The 21,190-nt window shown below is 46.2% G+C and overlaps 1 protein-coding gene across 1 annotated transcript in view; it reads right to left on the reverse strand.

The window, feature by feature from the left end:
• Nucleotides 1–21,190, reverse strand: part of T265_14769 (hypothetical protein) — a gene marked incomplete at both ends in the record, with an annotated part of 41,718 nt that overhangs the window by 13,545 nt on the left and 6,983 nt on the right. The window contains 5 exons of the mRNA XM_009175144.1: nt 14,896–15,261; nt 17,065–17,171; nt 17,500–17,751; nt 20,309–20,646; nt 20,918–21,030. Coding sequence (XP_009173408.1) covers nt 14,896–15,261; nt 17,065–17,171; nt 17,500–17,751; nt 20,309–20,646; nt 20,918–21,030 — 1,176 coding nt within the window. The remainder of the gene's footprint in view (nt 1–14,895; nt 15,262–17,064; nt 17,172–17,499; nt 17,752–20,308; nt 20,647–20,917; nt 21,031–21,190) is intronic.

Here is a 21,190-nt window from a genome sequence, read left to right on the forward strand (position 1 = left end):
ACGTTGCTGTGCATAGGTGAGGCCCCATTATCTGGGTCGCGAATAGCAGTTACGCTAAGTAGCCGAGGTGAACGACAGCTCATTGTTTCGGGTAATGGAGGGAGTGGTTGAGGGGGCACAATCAAGAGTAGGATTTGGGAGCGCGCCATCAAAATGGGTGGTGATTGCAGTTTGACAGGCGATGACCACCGTTGATCGTTGGGTTAGTCTATTATGTGTTGCCGGTGCATTATGGTTAGCTACGAGCATGTGTGCGGGCCTGGCAGTTACTATAGGTAGTCAAGTAGGTTACGTGGACTACAGTTGCGATGTTTACTTAAGGTAGCAAATATAAGCGGCATCGAGTAAGTATGAGTATGACGATAAATAGCCAAGTTAGGTAACTTCGAGTACAGTTGTGAGTATAACAGGCTGTCAGATTATGCTATCACCCGTAGTTGAGTCCTTGTTTTTACTGGTCGGCATATATATTGGATTGATATCTACCGTAGGTAGCGAAGATAAGCGGCGTCGCGTATAGTATGAAAGACCGTCAGCTTTAAACTAAGCGTTGCACAAAGACTCAGGTGTTGCAATTACGATAAGCAGCCAAGGTAGGCGATATCAACTGCGGTTACGAGTATGATGGGCAGCCGTTGGTCGTTAAGATGTCACGCATAGTTGGAACCTGGTTTCTATCGGCCCGCATAGATACTGGTTTGGTGATTACTGTAGGTAGCAGGCAGGTACGTCAATGAAGATCGGTGTTTAACACTGATTGCATGCTCTCTACGATTATATAAGCAGCAGACATAAGCGAGAGCGCGCACATTTATGCGTGTGACGGGTCATCGTTGGCAGTTAAATCAGGATACATCGCATAGCCGAGGCCTACTAAACAGCGTTGCATATAGGCACTGGCCTAGCAGTTTCAATAAGTAGTCAAGGTAGGCGGTACCGCGTACAGTTTTGAGTATTAGGTTAATCGGTCGCCATTAGATTAGGTATGTATGCACAAGGACATCGACGCAACAGGTACGATCAGTAGCCAAGTTAGATGACCTCGAGTACAGTTGTGGGTACAACAGGCTGTCAAATGTGGCTATCACGCATAGCTGCGGCCTTATTTTTACCGGTCGACATACAGAGTGCAATGATGTTTACTGTAGCTAGCGAGGACAAGTGGGATCGCGTATAGTTAACCGTACACAAGACCGTCATTGACCATCACATTATGTCACTGTGCATAGGTGCAGTCTCATTATCAACGTTGCACATAAACGCGGGCCTAGCGGTTACAACAAGTATTCGAGATGAGTGAAAACTAGTAGAGATACGAGTACAAGGGGCGGTCGTTGCTCATTGGGTTGGGCTACCGAGCATATGTGTGGAACCTTAATTAGCGTCGCACACAGACACGGATCCAGCAGCTGCAACAGATAGTCGAGGTGAGTGACAACGGCTACCGTCATCGTGGTGACCGCTTCATGGTTGGTGGTCACCACATATAGAACTTCATAGTTATAATAGGAAAGATGCCCACAGCTATCTGGTAACACCGTATTATCTACAAGCTAGCTATGCATATCTGGGAAAGGGAATCATCCACAGATGTCCCTCGCACTGCCACTTGAAGTTTGTGCTGCAATCTAACTTTATTGCACTTAATGGAATATGAGACCCATGGTGAAAATGCGTTGTGAGCAGGTTCACCAAACGAAAATATCCCATTTGTTAAATCTGAGGTGTCTAAAGCAAACAAACGCCTGCGACTCATCCTATAGGGAAGATTTGCATTAAATACTCTTAAGATGTTTCTTCTTCTTTAGGAACACCGAAGAACGCCATAATATGCTAAAGTGCGATATCGTGTTCAATGTCGCGTAAACCGACAAAATATCCAAATCGGCGATGGTCAATGACCTTGACATTTCGCTCACTTTAACAAAATGCTACATGCAGGATGTCACGGGAAGGTGCTAATTGAGTAGTCTAACTTCCCACTAAAATAGCAACTTCGAAAACCCTATAGTTTTGGCGAACTCAATTCGGGTGTTTCAATGGTCTGCGGCACACGGAACTTTGAGTGACGCGTAGGTTTGACAATCCCGAATATCAAGAGGAAGAATTGGGTTCGTAATTCTACGGTACTATTTGCACAAGGGTAAGCAAACGTGCACAACAAACCTTAATTGTTCACGTTCGTAGCGTCAACAAGTTCACAGGTCTGTCACTGACCGGAAGAGGGCAGTGTCAACGTCCACACACCAAACAACGGCGGGCGGAATGATGGCTCAGTAGCGTGGGTTGCGGTCGTTCCTTCCGACGACGGTCTCGTGATTCTCATTGGACGTGCGATAACACGGAACTCGTGAAAAAACTAGCCAAGGCAGGCTCAGCAAACGAGGCATGAACGCACATGGGTAAGTAGGTCAGCAGCGCGCATTTACACACAGACACAAATGTCACTCCACAAGTGTNTGGCGGATACGAATAAACAAAACAAGGAGATCAAAAGCACATAGGCGGAGTAAGCAGATGAATGGGGGAATTATCATAAGGTCAACTTAGATTCAACAGGTCTATCATATGCACCACGCGGACTGTACGACAACTTACCCTCAACACAAAGACTAGAACTGTCGTTACTCTTGTCTCGAAGGAGTTTGCAAGGTCAAATGCCCGGAAAATAATAATTAAAATGTAAAAATTGCAACGCGAATAAATGGGTACCAATTTTGGCCCCTATTTCTACGTTCGAGAACAGGAGTAGCAACAACACAATAGGTAATAGTTTGCAGGGAGTTCGAAGACATCAGCGCCTTATTGGGTTACCTTGTGTGAAGTAAGCCTTCTGATTTTTGCTGTCGCGCAACGTTAAAATGCAAAAAGGTTTGACATCCGGGAATTTCATTCATAAATCCAGTAGCAGCAATTTAGAATCAAAATCCGTTAAATTCGGGAAAAATCTATTATTGTTTGCGTTTGCGTACTCCTTTAAGGTGACCCAAGAAACAACTTGACGCACCGATCACATAACAGATTCTGAAAGGTCGGGCAATCCAGCAAACCGCTGACGCGCGACAGAAGCGAAGGCGCATTGCTCAAGCATGGCGTGGGTATTGGTTACCGTGCTACCAAGCAAATAGTTCTCTATCTCCGTCAATTAGTTTTGACGCAGTCAAAACGCATGGAGTTAGGGAGTGCTTTGTCACACTACACACAGGCACTTAAAATTTGGTGTGAAACTTGAGTCCCAACAGGACGCTATGCTTTACGGTCTGACGGACGGGCCGACGAAGAAACTAACGGACCAAAAATGTTCAGAAAACAGGCAAGTATAAAAATTAATCCAGATTAGGGGGCGATCGTTAGGCTAAAATCCATTATTATTTGCGACAAAAATGTACTTTCCGGTTAGCTCAGATATCTTCCACATGGTATTGCGTGTGCTGATTGTTGATAGTATACGAATTGAGTGTTTCCAAATAAACCCTCATCGAAACCCTACTACATTATAAGCGGTTTAATCATCACGGTTCAAGTCGAACAACAAAGCGCCTGTTTAACAACCATTGGATATTTTTGAGGAAAGAAAAACTTATTGCTCGATTCTATTTAGAGACAAAGTGGTAGTCGCCTCCGTACTTCCCTGCAGAAAACACCGTATAATGACCATAGATTTTATGGTACTTGATGAGAAATCATAGCAGAACTCCCACCCGCCGACAGTTATGCTAATATGGGGATCGGATTATGTTTGCAAGCTTCTGAGGCATACCCTGTCGAGCGATTGTACTTAACAGCGCTGACCGATCGACAGAAACAAGCGCACCCTTAAAGTCAAGGAATACCCAGATTTTTGGTCGTTTGTAAATACTGCGCTGCTCTAACAGCTGACGGAGTGCGAAGATCTGGTCAATGAAGCCTCTACTCAGTAAAAAATTCGCTTGCTTCTCATGAGTGGGGGCGAGATGGCTCAGTGGTTGGAGTGCGAATTTACTGATAGAAAAGATTGTGGTTCGAACCAAGCCTCTGCCTCCCGACTTCCACTGTCTAAGCTTGGGCAGCCTGAAGGTACCTAAGCCCTTGTGCATCTTTTTGGTGGCACAGCAGCTAGGCACGGAAAAAGGTTACAACTAAACGATTGCTCTAGTGTTGTATGATTCTCACGAGTCAAGGCTACCGAAAGACGACGAAGACGATGACAGTCATGACATTTACAGTTCGAAGCTGGAGATTTAATCTCGCGATATCCAGACAAAGGTGCTGGAACTATGTCGCTATGTAAGGTAGTAAAAGAGATGCATGCAAATACCGTCGAACGGTTTGAGATCATCTTTGGCGCTATGTGGACTAGCCTCAGAGAGCAGTCGGGTTGAGAATGGGGTCACTTGGATTCCAGCCACCTATTTTGGTGAACTGAAACGGCAGATGATGGGGAGTCATGGTTCGTCAACCGCTTGGAGAAACCAGGAAATAGATGTGCCTCAGCAGTGACGCTCTTTTTCACGACGTGTCGAAGGTTATTTTTTCGTGGGGATCAGTCCTGATGGTTTTCATGTTCAGGTAGTTCAGGCAGGGCCATTGAGGTAAAGATAAACCATGAGGAGTTGGGGTAAACGACATGTTAAATGGGAACCTCGTCGTGCTGCGACATGGAAGAGTGTAAAGTGGTAGCTTGGAGAAGAGCGGAACGCTGACCTATCAGATTGGAAGAGTGGTGGTAGCTTGGAGAAGAGCGGAACGCTGACCTATCAGATATGCCCAAACCTGTGCTTTGAATGCTTCCAAAATTATAACTAACTATTAAGGAATTATAACAGGACTGGTTTACAAACGCGCAAGCGAGAACTGATAATCAGTGCATGAGAAACGAACCCCCGGTTTAGGAGGGTGGTTGCTGCGGTTGAGTGAAGACTAGCGGCGGCCTTGATGGCGTCGGTAGATAAGGGGGCATGATAATCGGGAGGCCTAAGGAATGCGTAATTAGTATCGGGCGCTGTATTTAGAGGTAGACCCAAGACGGTTGATGCTGTGGGGTTTAAGCATTGAAAAAGCCTAGTTCAACAAGGGAGGGCAGAAGGCCGGGTAAGTGCAACAACACAGCATGCTAAATAAATCACTAATTGGTGTAAGACAGCTGGCGTGCATAAGGTAGGCCAGGAAACGCAGTGTTTGCAACACTTGGTGTTAACATCCAATGAAGTCGACCTATTTGAGTCAAATAGAAATATGCTGTTAACTTTAGTTGACGGTGAACAGACAAAACAGCGGCCGAACTCATGGAAAGAGGGAATTATTGTTTGCGTTTGCGTACTCCTTTAAGGTGACCCAAGAAACAACTTGACGCACCGATCACATAACAGATTCTGAAAGGTCGGGCGATCCAGCAAACCGCTGATGCGCGACAGAAGCGAAGGCGCATTGCTCAAGCATTGTATTTCGTAGTGGTGTGCAAAAATTGCCCATGCAACTCTATATGGCGTGGGTATTGGTTACCGTGCTACCAAGCAAATAGTTCTCTATCTCCGTCAATTAGTTTTGACGCAGTCAAAACGCATGGAGTTAGGGAGTGCTTTGTCACACTACACACAGGCACTTGAAATTTGGTGTGAAACTTGAGTCCCAACAGGACGCTATGCTTTACGGTCTGACGGACGGGCCGACGAAGAAACTAACGGACCAAAAATGTTCAGAAAACAGGCAAGTATAAAAATTAATCCAGATTAGGGGGCGATCGTTAGGCTAAAATCCATTATTATTTGCGACAAAAATGTACTTTCCGGTTAGCTCAGATATCTTCCACATGGTATTGCGTGTGCTGATTGTTGATAGTATACGAATTGAGTGTTTCCAAATAAACCCTCATCGAAACCCTACTACATTATAAGCGGTTTAATCATCACGGTTCAAGTCGAACAACAAAGCGCCTGTTTAACAACCATTGGATATTTTTGAGGAAAGAAAAACTTATTGCTCGATTCTATTTAGAGACAAAGTGGTAGTCGCCTCCGTACTTCCCTGCAGAAAACACCGTATAATGACCATAGATTTTATGGTACTTGATGAGAAGTCATAGCAGAACTCCCACCCGCCGACAGTTATGCTAATATGGGGATCGGATTATGTTTGCAAGCTTCTGAGGCATACCCTGTCGAGCGATTGTACTTAACAGCGCTGACCGATCGACAGAAACAAGCGCACCCTTAAAGTCAAGGAATACCCAGATTTTTGGTCGTTTGTAAATACTGCGCTGCTCTAACAGCTGACGGAGTGCGAAGATCTGGTCAATGAAGCCTCTACTCAGTAAAAAATTCGCTTGCTTCTCATGAGTGGGGGCGAGATGGCTCAGTTGTTGGAGTGCGAATTTACTGATAGAAAAGATTGTGGTTCGAACCAAGCCTCTGCCTCCCGACTTCCACTGTATAGGCTTGGGCAGCCTGAAGGTACCTAAGCCCTTGTGCATCTTTTTGGTGGCACAGCAGCTAGGCACGGAAAAAGGTTACAACTAAACGATTGCTCTAGTGTTGTATGATTCTCACGAGTCAAGGCTACCGAAAGACGACGAAGACGATGACAGTCATGACATTTACAGTTCGAAGCTGGAGATTTAATCTCGCGATATCCAGACAAAGGTGCTGGAACTATGTCGCTATGTAAGGTAGTAAAAGAGATGCATGCAAATACCGTCGAACGGTTTGAGATCATCTTTGGCGCTATGTGGACTAGCCTCAGAGAGCAGTCGGGTTGAGAATGGGGTCACTTGGATTCCAGCCACCTATTTTGGTGAACTGAAACGGCAGATGATGGGGAGTCATGGTTCGTCAACCGCTTGGAGAAACCAGGAAATAGATGTGCCTCAGCAGTGACGCTCTTTTTCACGACGTGTCGAAGGTTATTTTTTCGTGGGGATCAGTCCTGATGGTTTTCATGTTCAGGTAGTTCAGGCAGGGCCATTGAGGTAAAGATAAACCATGAGGAGTTGGGGTAAACGACATGTTAAATGGGAACCTCGTCGTGCTGCGAGGAGAAGAGCGGAACGCTGACCTATCAGATATGCCCAAACCTGTGCTTTGAATGTTTCCAAAATTATAACTGGATATTAAGGAATTATAACAGGACTGGTTTACAAACGCGCAAGCGAGAACTGATAATCAGTGCATGAGAAACGAACCCCCGGTTTAGGAGGGTGGTTGCTGCGGTTGAGTGAAGACTAGCGGCGGCCTTGATGGCGTCGGTAGATAAGGGGGCATGATAATCGGGAGGCCTAAGGAATGCGTAATTAGTATCGGGCGCTGTATTTAGAGGTAGACCCAAGACGGTTGATGCTGTGGGGTTTAAGCATTGAAAAAGCCTAGTTCAACAAGGGAGGGCAGAAGGCCGGGTAAGTGCAACAACACAGCATGCTAAATAAATCACTAATTGGTGTAAGACAGCTGGCGTGCATAAGGTAGGCCAGGAAACGCAGTGTTTGCAACACTTGGTGTTAACATCCAATGAAGTCGACCTATTTGAGTCAAATAGAAATATGCTGTTAACTTTAGTTGACGGTGAACAGAACAGACAGTGGCCAAACTCATGGAAAGTGAGTCAGGTTAACGAATTAAATTATTTGCGGTGGAGAAAAATAGCGGCTTATACCCTAAAAATATGGCTCCCAATGTAGCTCCAAAATAAGACGAATACACTTGTTTAATTGTTGGGGTAGAACCAGAGATAAAGTTTGGTTTGGGTGAGTGAGAAGGGTGCAGTGGGTCAAAAAGAAGCACTAGCTCCAGTGGAGAAGGAATTTAGTAAAGGATATTGTTCTTGGTTTCAAAAAAGGGGCTGAGGCAGTAAGGAAGATGAAAACATTTGTTGATATTGCATCAGACTAGGTATAGAGAGGGCTAAAAGGCTGTCTGGAAGGTTTTTTCTCAGAAATCCTTCCAAGCAACGGGCTTTGCATTATCTGTTCAGATAGACAATTCAGCCAATGATTTCAGTGTGAGAAAGTTACCACGCATCTACCGGTAAAGCCCTGCCAAGGTTGCCGGTCATATCGTCCAACAAACAATCGAAGTTTCTGAGGTGGTAGTTAGGCTGATAAGCTCAACTTCATGTTCCGATATTTGTTCACGATGAACGCTCCGAATGATCTTTAGGAGCAAGCACGTTGGAAATTTCATCCATGTCTCCGATGCAGCCCTTTGTCTGTAGCTTTGTCGACGTCCAGAAAACTGGAGTGACCTCAGTCTTCAGTTGCAGAAAGAACGAAGGTGACCGCAGTATTTGATACTCTGAGGTTAGAAGAGTGCAGGGTGTCTTCTAAGGTTGGTTCGTTACGATCAGTTGTAGGCGGATCGGTGAGTGCATCCGGTCGAAACTGCATATATCATCTAACGGGAGCCATGAGGGCACAAGGGGGTTGGGAAATGGATGGCGTCATACGGAATGGGCATTATCCGATGTAGGTATGTTGACCGCTAAACCAGCACGGGCAAGGTAGCACAGTTACTGTGCGCTTTTGGGTAGAATATCGTGCAAGATCGGATCGTTAGGGTTTGAAGGCGGTGGGCATAAAACAAGGAGAGACGGCAGAACAAGTGGCTTCCATGACAAGAAAGGTGTAACGGTTTAAAATGAGGAGCTAGAACATCAGATCCAGTGAAGCAGCAGAGTTGGCGCCATCCAACCGGTCATGTTGAACTAAAACCCAAAAGCACCGCTGAGGCCCCATGGCCTCGGACTGTTGGGCTCTTGGTCAGAGTCACAAAAAGCGTAAGTGGGGATAACGAAGTGTAGGGATTAGCAAAGCGGATAGATGGTAGCAGGAATCTAAGAAAGATGTTTTATGGTGAAGCTGCAGAGAATCACCGGGGTTATTTTTGGGAAGTCGGAGTGTGAGTTATCGAGCCAAACAGTGGCATACCGCGCTGTTGTGTGTGAGCTGAATGGGTTGCGAGGTGTATCATCCGTTCTCAGGTACGAGGACTTCTGACTTTTGATTGTTTTACGTTGGTTAGGGTTGGGCGAGATGATGCACCACTCGTTAAACGAAGCGGATAGAGTAGTCCAGGGCAGGGACCTAGCTGGGAGGAACATGGTATTAGTTGCCTTAAGTAGGTCAGAGATGCAGCGACGTAGGTTAATGGGGTGGCTTTCTTAAAATTTGTTTGTTTGTTCGAATATTTTTTCGTCTACTAAGTACACCTTCACCAAACTCAGGGGTGGTATGGAATTCGTCCTGGAAGTACACTTCAAATCAGCCCTTGAACTCATCTGATGTGTGGTATCAACAGTGTTTTGCCCTTCAGCGTTCATTATTGAATTCTTCGAAGAAAACCAGAGTTTTTCCGCCTGTTATCTCCTCCGCTTATTGTCCCGTACCTAGACTCGTCTCGGTGTCCAGTGTTCTCTCATTCCAGATAGGTACCGAATGCAGCAGTCTCTTCATATTCAATGGAACCTAACTATTGAATACTTTCATCACTTCGTGTAACCACCGACTACTTTACTGCTCCTGGGTAAAACCATCAAATTAGCACCATTTTCCATTACACCCTTGTGATTCAGTTAATAATTATAAAATCACACACAACCCGTGAACATGTCAAACGGCGATGGTCCCGGAGTCAAATACGATTGGTTGACTATTCACATTTCGGGTAGTAGCTTCCTCCGACGTTTGTCCACGCTCCTTCTAGAACCCAGTTTGAAGCACTGTTAGACACTTATTTATGCGAATCCTCGCGCTGGCAAGCAAACTGCCCCGCGCTGAGAAAATAAAGAGCAGTGCTGCACCCTTTTTTCACTTGTGCCTTTCGGGTGAACGAAAGCCATTGACCGACAAGAACAAAAGCGACCCGGGAAACTTGGGCGAAAGCCTCGATCCTGTGTATCAGTCCGTGAATCCGTGAAACTAACGGTTAGAATCATTAAATGTGGGCATATAGATGATTTACGGGTGCATTACAGCCTTACTCTATCTGCTGACATCAACAATGATTAAGAGGTTGTCTGATAGTTTCAGGAAGTGACCACCCAATACATTTCGGAAGATGAAATCTGCATCCAGCGGAGGAAGGACAGTGGCGGGGGTCGGAGAAGAAAGACTACCATTACTATGTATTAATGATTTCCGCGTTTTCCCACCTGTATATTTCAGACTGTATAGTGAAGCTCCAGACAGCTTGTCGTCTGCTCCTGCAATGGCATGCACCAAATGGCGCATACATATAAAAATTAGCGCCTCTGCTCCTGAAACACAACCAACTCCGTCTGGGAGGAGATCGTGTGGTAGATCATGTAACCGTGAATGCTACTGATGAAGCGTGCGAGTAAGTCTTCTAGTAAACCAGCTTCGCGTCTCCTGAAAAGTGAGATCTATTACGGAATTCGTGGAGTTGCTTTTTAGCATTCGTTAACATTTGAGTGATAGTCAAAGAGTACCCAGGATAGTTCAGAAAGACGCTTTTGAGAAGAAGACGGATATTCCGTTCTCATACACAAGACGTTCTGCTTCCCTGTCCAATATTCCTTTCGGTTGGTGTTTTCCGATGAATAACTCCTCAACGAAGGCATCCTTTTTTCTTTGGTGCTGTGTCCAGGATAAGGATGGAGTTCCCATGGCCACAACCCTTTAAGAATGGAGTGTTCGGATCTTTCTGGAGGACTTCCAAGTAGTTGCGGGGTCTGCTGGACGGGAGGCCAACCGAGGTAAGTTGGCGGCGCGGAAGACCCCCCTCAAAGGCCGGAAAAAGACAGCCCTGGATTAGGCCAGAAGGAGACCTCGGAAGATGGACTAAGCCACTGTAAAGGGAGCTCTCGCCGCAGCATTCGACAAACCGGCCGACCGCCAGGAGGCTATGGGTCAGTTCAAGCCAGGATGGAGCCGGGAGGTTACCCGACATCATTTTTTACCGGCATGCAGCAGTCGCTGGATCGAACCCTGCTGGGACTGGATGGAATGTCGCGCCAGCAGTTACTGTTTGGCCAGTTCGTCGAAGTTGTGAGGCCCACGCTTCGTGCCCAGTCGCGGTCGGCGAGAGCAACTGGCCGGTTGAGTGTAGAGCACCTGGTGCATCTGGCAGAGGAATTGCTTGAGGCACCATTAGCCACGTTGCCGTCGCAGGAGAACAGGGATGATTCAACAGTGGAGGACCTGCAGACAGAAATGGACTAACTCGCCGAACAGCTCGCAGCCATGAAGATGGAATCGCGGAGTGTGGCATGCCCGACCTTTGGAAGAATCAAAGCCATCATACATGACCACCCGTCCATAATAAAACTTTGGATTACTCCTCTTTTTTGGGTGGGTTGCAATTAGCAATGAACCAGGCTACCATACAGTCCGTTATCGAGATAGACGGGAGGAGGGAGTTGTGCAGTGGTATCGCTGAGGCAGAGAGGAAACCAAGCCAAATTCAGACCGTGCGCATTAGCCGTGAGAGCACTGGGTGGATATCGACTGAAAATTGGCAGATTGTCGATGAACTCAATACGGCGACAAGCCCATGCAGCACTTGCTCCCGATCGGCCCGGAAATGGAGCGGATAATATCGGGGGTAGATCTCAAGAGCACAGGCTCGGTGGCTGAACTAAAGCAGGGAAAACTGGTGAAAAGGTATGGCACAATCAGGTTTGAAGGTTACCTAAGCATTTCCGTGAGCATGCCGCATGCCCGGAAGCTTCCGTCTTGTAACGTGTCGTCAGTACAGTCCGTGGTCGAGGATTATTCCGAACTCTCCACGGGCGATCCGTTTGGCTTCTGCCGGTGGAATGAACACGAAATTCCGCTGTCGTCAGAACGCTTTCGACCTCACGGTTTCCGTCCACTGCCGCTCCATCTGCGGGAGGAGGCCCATAAACAGATTCAAGAGATGCTAAAAAATGGCACAACCGAGGAAGCCAAAATTGAGCATACGAATCCATGGTTGCGCTTGTAGGAAGGAAAACGGAAACTAAAGGTTCAGCGTGGATTTCCTTCGTTTGAATGAACTGAACGTAAATCGGGTTGTAGCTGTCCCTTCGGTTGCAGGGATTTTCGATTCCCTCCAGCATTCCAGTATTTCACGGTGTTCGACTTGTGAGCAGCCGTGCCAAATCAACGGGCGACGTCGACCAGCGGAGTGATAATGCATCGTATCGTGGCCAACAATTGGGTACCGAAAGTTATCCTATCCTATCAGGGGCCTTACTTTGAGAGCGAACAGTTTAGGAATTGCTTGCAGAATTTGGGTACCAGACGGCTGAGGACGGTACCCTACCACACGCAAACAAATCATTTAGCCGAACGTAACAACTGAACTATCAAGGAGTGGCTGGTGGCCAAAGGAGGTGACTAGAAAGTGAAACTGCCGATGGTGTTTCTAGCTCATCATGCTTCCATAAAGCCAACCACAGGCACGTCCCCGTTTATGCTGAAGAACAGTCGATATCCGCGCCTTCCGGTTGATCAGGAAATTGGGTTGTGACCGGCTTTTCCGGCTTATCTCCGGAGGAGCTAGAGGAAGAAAGGAGGAAAACTCGAGAAAACTTGGCCGCCGCTCAGGAAAGGACTAGAGAGAAAAAGCAGGTAGGAGGGCGTGGCCATAGACACCAAGGTCAACTGGAAGGATCATTAGAATCCTGGAAGGAGTGAACTGGGATCGCGGAAGCTGAGCCGTCGACGGCAAGGTCCATGTGTCGTTACCCCCGCCGGGAAAACGCCTATACAATTCAAGTCGGTCGGGGATCGAAAAGAGTAAATGATACTCAGCTTCGTAAGTGGCATGATGCACCCGAAGGGCGGGCGAACAGACCAGCTGCTGCGGCCGACCTGACGGAGGTAAACGAAAATCAGTGGCATGCGAACGACTTTCACAGATTGATACTACTGATGAGGCATGCGAGTAGTATGTTCTCTCGTAAACCCGCTCCACGTCTATTGAAAAGTGAGGTTTATCACGGAATTTGTGGGGTTGCTTTGTAGGCTTCGTTAACATTTGAGTGATAGTCAATGAGTATCCAGGAAAGATCGGGAAGACGCGTTGGAGAAGAAGACGGATACTCCGTTCTTATATGAGAGTTCTGCTTTCCCTGTCCAATAGTCCGTATCTGTTCAGTTGGTTTTTTTCCAATGAATAAGTTGGCAGCATAAACCTTTCCTCCACCATTACTATGCAATTATAGTTTACGCGTGTTCCCACTCCTATAGTTCAGCCCGGATAGTCAGGCCCCAGGCAACCTGTCGTCTGCTCCTGCCATGGTATGCGGCAAATGACATCCAAATTGAAGTAGCCCCTCTGTTCATGAAATAAAACCGACTATCTGGTGGTAGATCATGGAAGGAGCAACTGAGGGCGGTCTTGATCAAGGACACGATCTCGGTTTATTGTAAGCAATTGCTACGTCACCTGTGGGGTTTGGCCACCGGCATATTGGACGGATCACGGGGACAGCCGGCTAAAACAATCCGAGTAATGGATGCGCTCAGGGTAGATTGAGACAAGTGAATCAGTCACTGAGAGGAAATCTTGGAATAAAGGAAGTGAAGGTGATCTGTCCGGGTATATTGAGCTCGGTAGAAACCTGGTAAGAAATTCTCCTTGTGACTTGTAACCATGTGGTTTTACTTCAGAGGGAAGGTTTCACTGATATGATCCCTGTGTGGCCGAAACAACATCAGTCTATAAACTACACCTCGATCATTTAAATAATGGTATAAACAACATCATTAAACACTCGTTCGTGTCCGATGTGGGCAACGCGGAGCACGTGAGGTGTTCACTCCACCGAGTGTAGCAACTTAGTACAGACATCTACAAGTAGGTGGATGTGTATGGTACCCAAGTAGATTGATCGGTACAACCCACCCGAATATACTTAACTACCGGGTTGAGAATGACTGTGCGGCAGTGAAGCACTAGTATCAACAGAGATGTTGCCTTCCCTGATGATGATCTACAGGAAAACACTATCTACATTAACCTATTCTAGTATGTCAATGGACACCTCCGTGGTCACATGCCGCAAGTCCGCAGCAGGCCTTTTTCTGTCGGGAGTTCTGGGTCTCTTTCACAAGAAGTCCTAGCGAGCACCTCAGAACTATGCTCACTACTGCGTGTGGTAATTTCCCTGAGGGAGTCGTCATAATACCACTTGCGCTGCTCACGGAACGTAGCAAACACAAACTGCACTGAATGTCAACGGTTTGCAGCGGATCTTTTTCCAATATTACTATGGGCACCCACACAAACAGGCACTAGATGTCTGCTGGGAAACCATGAACTCATAAAAAGGTGCACGAATCACTGTTACGCTAGTCCAGCTATCAAAAACATGTATCACAAGTTTTGGACTTTATAGATCCGTTCGTTGATGGTAAAGACAGCGAGTGAATAATGAAGCCCTAACCAGGCCCGGTGAACTGTTGTCAACTAGTAATGCATTTGGGACTGTAGTCGTCTAAAGGCACATGACCCAACCGATGCTCCTACATCGATGACGATCCAGTAAGACATGAACCAGAACAAACGTGATCCGAAAACCAGAATACCAAACTGGTAGATCCGTGGAAGATTTGTCTTTCATGAAATCACACCGACCGACTGCTGACTGATCATGAAACCCAAGTGAATCACGAAATAAAACCCTCTTCGACTTCACCAACCAAAAAGTAGCAAGAACCGGAGCCATGATTTCTATTTTATCGAAAGAAACGAAATAAGAGTGCGTTTATTGCTACGCTTCCCGATTAACCAGAACCTTAAAGCGAAATATCACCGATGGGAAAGTAAGTTAGTGGACAGACTGGGTAAGTGGGTTGACCGTGAGAGATGATAGTCAGAACCGAGACCGGCTGGGAAAAAAGTGAGCCCGTTCAGGCTTGGGCCAGAAGATGATCAGCTGGGTGTAATTGCCATGTCTCCAAATTGTAGCAGAACCACCAACGAGATCTGGCTGATTTGATCCGTCGGACTAGAGCTCGCCGTTTGTGGTGTCGCGGCTTCTCCCGTGTCTTTACTGTCTTTCACCGAAGTAGAGGCCGTGACAGCGGCAGCAGCAGCGGCCGCCGCTGCAGCGGCTGCTCGTTGTTCAGACAGCAAGCTGGTTGTGACATTTTTGTAATCAAACTGTAGGCGAACAGCAGCCCGAAGCGGAACAAGCGAGTGTTCCGAAGAGATCGGTGGAGTGTCTTCTTGACCTTCCTCAAATACGGGGGCAAGTGAAAGCTTTGAACGAGGAAACCGCACATTACTCAGTGGAGTCATACCCACATGAATGCCGACCTTGTTACCACGACGAAATGCGACGACTCTGTGGAAAATGGAAAGTAAAGGAGACTCTGTGCACTACTCGAATAAGGAGAGTCGAAATGAAATGTCTGAGAAAGCACAATGCTTTGTTCCGATAGTGTGACTACAAAGTCTAACAGAAAGAAAAACAGGCTTAACAGACTGTGGGGAAGTACTGGTCGAAATGTCATTCAGCCACGCAATCAGAATGTCGTGGAGTAATTTAATGGTGTTTTGAAGCAAATAAGCACGAATCCATGGTTCAACATTCCCTCAATAGGGCAGTATCATGGAGTGGTCCTGTGTTTTTGTTCTATTTTCTATTGATTTTCGTCAGTCCCCTGGACACATATCTTCGTAAATGCCGTTTTTGATATTAACCATCAACTGCTGAGCCAGTCGTTCCATTCCGTTCATCAGCCGTGAAGTCACGATAAAACACACATGGACCCATGATTTATCGCGGTGTCAACACAGCTTTATTCCAAATCAGAGTGACACCGGAAGACTAAAGCACGACAAGCAGTATCGGAGTTCCTGACAGGAATTAGTGAACGATGAACACATGCAGTAGTCATAGGGCAAATGTAATGAAAAGGCAATAACGAAGGTTACGCTAAGTTGCCCATAAACGACAATGGAGAGGAAGATGGGAACTACTGAAACGTGAAACACGACTATGTGTAGTTGGGTTGTGTTCTTGTCACACAACGGATATGCTATGGTGTAAACTGATGGCCTCTGGTATCACTTAGTAGTCACAGATTGCTGTGACCCAATACGATAGTAAGAACACTGATGGAAGACAGAACACCGGCTAACCAGCGAACGACCAATAAATGGTGAAACTATACCCGCTTCAGTCAAGCACAATCAAGTGGAGGAAACTGCGAGATGGGCTAGATAAGTGGATGCTTGTGCAGTAGTATTATCCACTTATCTAATCGGCACACATGGGGATGAAATTCACAAGAGAACATATAGCAGTCCTCTTCTGTATACTGGGGGCAATATGGCTTAAGTGGTTAGAGCGTGGATTTACTGACCGGAAGGTCCGTGGTTCGAACCCAACTCCTGCCTCTCGACTTCCCCTGTCTAGGCTTGGGTAACCTGACAGTATCTCAGCCCTTGTGCTTCCTTCGGGTGGGATGGGCAGCTAAGCACCGGAAGAAGGTTACAGCTGGACAATTTATTTATTTATTTATTATGTATACGGGACAGATACTATGGTCCCCAAACTTGCGTACCGTTTGATGTTTAGCATTTCATTGTGCTCAAATTCAGGTGAAAAGTACTTAAAAGAATCTGAATTAGCTCCAATCGCCAAGTGTTCAATGAGTACACGATAGAGTCCCACAAAAGTAGGCTCAAGCCATCTAGACGAAGAAACTAATACTCAACCCCGGAGACCGTTTGGACGCAAACCCGAACAGCAGCTAGATAGCCATTCACTGGACATTGGAAAAGTGCGGGTCACTTGGACAGTGTCCATTTAGTTGGCCGTTGTGAGTACATCATCAGAGTTAGACGACACTCGTAACTTCACTAGAAGCTTAATTTTGGAAACACAATACTTGCGTAATGATCCGTCCTTGTAACACATGACAGTAACGCAAGAGAAAGTGGTAAACGTTAAGTTTTTCGCATTCACACAAAATCTTAGGCTTGGATCAGGCCTACGATATTGGACCAAAGCAGCCGTCTTTGCATACAGATCGATAGATCGATAATAAATAAAGAGCGCACACAAACAATACTAATCAACAAGTAACTAGGACTCACAGTTGCTATGTAATTTCGTTGAATTAATGATTTCACGACTTACTTGGGATCTGTCTGGCCTTCTACAGATAGACTGGCGGGCAAGTTTTCATCGTATTCTGCCATGGCGTTCCTGGCAGCTAGTTTGATTTCACCCGGCGGTAAGGTTAACTAAACAAGAGAGGCATAATATTAGTACACTCCAGAAATTTGTGATTTGCGATCCAGCATGAAAAACAAGCGTGGAATAAAAGGAAACACATAAAGAAGGAGAAAACTAGGGTGCACAGGGAAGGATTCAACAATGCCATCTTAGTAAGAAGTGTCTTGGCAGTCCGTGATGAAGTCTTGCTTGAGAAGAAATCCTAGATACTGAAAAACTCCGGGTGACAAATCTGTGGTAGCCTAAATCGGACTACTGGTATCTTGAGTAGTCGATTACAATCGGGAAGCTGTTGACAAAAAGGGGTCAATGAAAAAACCACCAGCGAGCACTAACCTTGACAGTCGAGAAACAAGGATCTTTGGGACCATCCAAATTCGTGTCACCAGCGGATCCGACCACTGGAGTGCTATCTTGTACACCCGCACCACACTCGTCTGATGCGGCCTTCGGAGACAGATCGGTACAATCGGATCCGAGGACCAGGTGCCCGAGACAACAAGCTTCTTCCTCAGGGGTCAACTGCTGCAGAGTCACTGTGGTGACCCGATGGGCCGGATTACAAATGGTCAGCGTGATTTGTTGGGTCTGAATGGAACAGTGCAGAGATGGGTACATGTATGAGTGTTAGAATGAAAATAATCCCAAGGTCAACGAGTACCTTCCCAATTGCACACAGAAATTAGTATACTACGAAGCAGTTTCGTTGGAACCAGTCTTGTGGCACGATTGAGAGGGCGGTTTCCGTAGACACACTAACGGAACTGTGTTTACTGAACTTAATCAACAGGCTATTACTCAAAGACAGTCTTTGAATAAGTTAGGTGGATTCGGTTAGAGATGAGAACGTGTCTAACATGATTAGCGCTAATCAGTCATCCACCTTTGTAAAGAAAAAGGTACCCGAACCGACTGTCCCAACAAAAAAAGGGTACCCGACCGACTGTCCCAACAAAAAAAGAGTTCCTAATGCGTCATAATACGGCGAAACTTGAGACGTCAAGCAGGATTCCGCCCGAGTAGGGGATGCACCGATCACACCTTTGCGTTACATCCAATGCTTGAGTAGAGCCATGAATGCCGTCGACCAACAACAGGTGTTTTCCTTGACTTCAAAAAGGACTTCGACTCTGTAGGTGGAACATCACTTTTAAACATAATCGTACAGAGAGGGATGACCTTCTTGCTCTCTATTCCAACACCTCTGGTTATGTTGGTGCTTACAATGAACTGTTCAAAATTATTCCCACAACTACCACTGATAACACCACAAGTTTGCTATCTTCCGTTCCATCGGCTTACATGACTTACCGTGTCATTGAACGACCGACACAATCGGAAGAAATATAGGCTCAGTGCTCAAAAGTGGTGAAGTTAGCATAAACGTTTACACAGCTTCCCAAGGATGTACCTCAAGGGTCCAAGACAGGCTGGAAAACAGAAACTCGCTGATTGAAGCCTCAAAGTCCGCTGTCGCGCAGACACACAGCAGGATATCCAGTCGAATGCAGCACGAAGAGGTCACACATCAGCAATTGGAACTACCCATGGCCAAGCAATTTTGTACTCCGGAGTGTTTCACTTAACTGTTACCGTAACAAAGAGTGGCTTTAAAGCCTCCGGGTGCTGGAGAAGATTTTGCACCAGATCATATGAGGCAAGCATGGAGATCACAGCTTATCAATGCATTAACTTAACTTAGTCTGCGGGGAATGAAATATGATACCTTGAAAGGACGTACCGGGATCTTTCCACGATGTTCCAGAGACATCAGAGGACTCTGAGACAGAAAACATATATTTGCTACCGAGGAGGCCATATTATAATAACATGTTCCCTCTGATATGGCCACAAAAAGGCCCGCGAACTTTGCCATTTTACATGTTAACATGAATAAAAGATTTCACTGTCCAGAACATTTTGCTTGACAATACTGTGGTAAAGGATAATAACAACGGAAAACGGAAGCTGGTGCCATTCATCCCCAGGTAGCAGCCAGGCGTAGTAAGTTTCAAAGCTATGATGACGCCTGAGTCGTTGGAGGAGGGCTCTGTTAAACCCACTGAAGAACTTCGTCCAGCTAGTGACCTTGCAACATGTTCACGGAACACCAAAATCGAGGGCCTCAAATAAGTTCTTAAGCCACATTTGAATCCTCCTATCCTGCATGACCACCCGAGTCCCCATATTACCCCAAAATCGCAACATTTATGAACGATAACTCTAAAACGCAGTCTGTCTTTTCGATGGCCTAAAAATACGGATAACTCAGTGAGCAAATGACAGTTGAACAAGATCCAAATTGGCTGGAACGACCGCAGGTGTTCATCGTCAGCAGTGAGATAACTGTGGGCGCACCAACAAACCCATTGCGTCCATCGCACGTACACAGGTTAGGATTAACCGAAAAAGCGATAACAGCCCATCTACATGATCTAATAAGTGGGCTCCATATCATTAAAAGTTTTACACCCTAGTCGATACATCTCGGAGATAACAGATTCCATTATTAAAAACCTTCAACTTTATTCGAAAGTTCACCTTCTCGTGCAGACAAAATCCCATGAAAAAGAGGGGGAGATGTTAGAATTCCGCACCCGGAGAGCACTTTGCTTCTGCTCTAGGAGAAGGGATAGAAAGTTCTGTGATAAATACATTTTGAAATTCACCACCAAAATTGCAGACTTGGCAGCCAGATCTTCAGATCACCAGCTCTATTCGGTGCAAGGCACCCGTCAAAGAAAATTTTACGAGTTGATCCGCACAACCGAATGTGAGCTGTGCGAAATTTCAGCTATGAACTTTTTTTCGGGATATATCGACGCACGTGTTGCTGGTAGTGCTTTTATTTACGTCCGTTCTTGACGTGTGCTGGTCCATCAACGCATGTTTTGCTTTGCACACTGACATCAGTGGTTTGTTTGAGTGGCAAACAGTTACACTGGGTCTATGTGCTGAGACTGTCCGACCGTTCTCCTAAAAGACCAAATGAGTGACACAGCAATGTAGACATTGGTCCGTTTGATACGGATGAATCAACGTGGATACTCATTGGAAGAATACTGCCAACACGATGAAATGAGATCTGGTCGATAGAACTGGGAGCTCAAAATTGTGCGGTCACCAAAACCGAAGAGTAACTCACCTTCCCGGGTGCATAATCATAATGCACCAAGCGACCAGAACTTAGCGCTGACCACGTGGAAGATGTACGGCGCTGTGGTGGTGGGACCGCCTGGACATCCGTAGCTCCTGTTGATGGAGGTGGAAGAATGAATCGCAACTCTGGCACATGGTACATTGCGCTTAGATTGATGCGAAACTTTATCGAACTCGGATTGAAATCCGCCTTGCTCAAGTTGTGCTCACACGTTCGGCATCGCATTGACCGTTTGACCACTAAACATTTGGGATGTGGTTGCAGTTGGGCTGTTAGTTTTGGTTGAACTTGTGGAGCAAGATGTCGTTGCCTTATCGTTGTGACTGACACGGAGAGGAGCAGACAGAGCGGAAATTGAAACTATCAGCACGCAATACATCGTTTTTAGAACACCCTCCCATAAGTAGAATACGGTAGTTCCCGTAAATACCCTGCGTAGTCATACGGCCAAATTAGAGATACGGGTCGTTACAGAGTTGTGTTGTATGAATAAAGTACGGTGTTGCCAACATCAACATCAACGAAATGAATTATTACTGAGGAAGGCAAAAAGCAAGCAATTACTGGCATCAGGTAGTGAAATACATGACTAACTTTTTTCCAACTGTAGTGGTTGATTGATGTAAGGATCCAGATCGAACGTCACAGGTCCTTCAGGGGCTTCTGCCGCAGGGATGTTGACTTTCTTGGCCGGCTCTGTTTCACGACTTAGAGAAGAGTGAAAATATACGGTTTTGTAAGGCTCAACCAAGAATGGCCATGCGACGATATACTTTCTCAACAAGTCTTCTTGGTCGGGCATGACTTAACCTTTGGGACAGGATAACTACTGACTGGTGGGCTCAGATGCTCAAGATTGTATACACA

Source organism: Opisthorchis viverrini (genome assembly GCF_000715545.1).
Source record: "Opisthorchis viverrini unplaced genomic scaffold opera_v5_259, whole genome shotgun sequence".
Taxonomy (NCBI): domain Eukaryota; kingdom Metazoa; phylum Platyhelminthes; class Trematoda; order Opisthorchiida; family Opisthorchiidae; genus Opisthorchis; species Opisthorchis viverrini.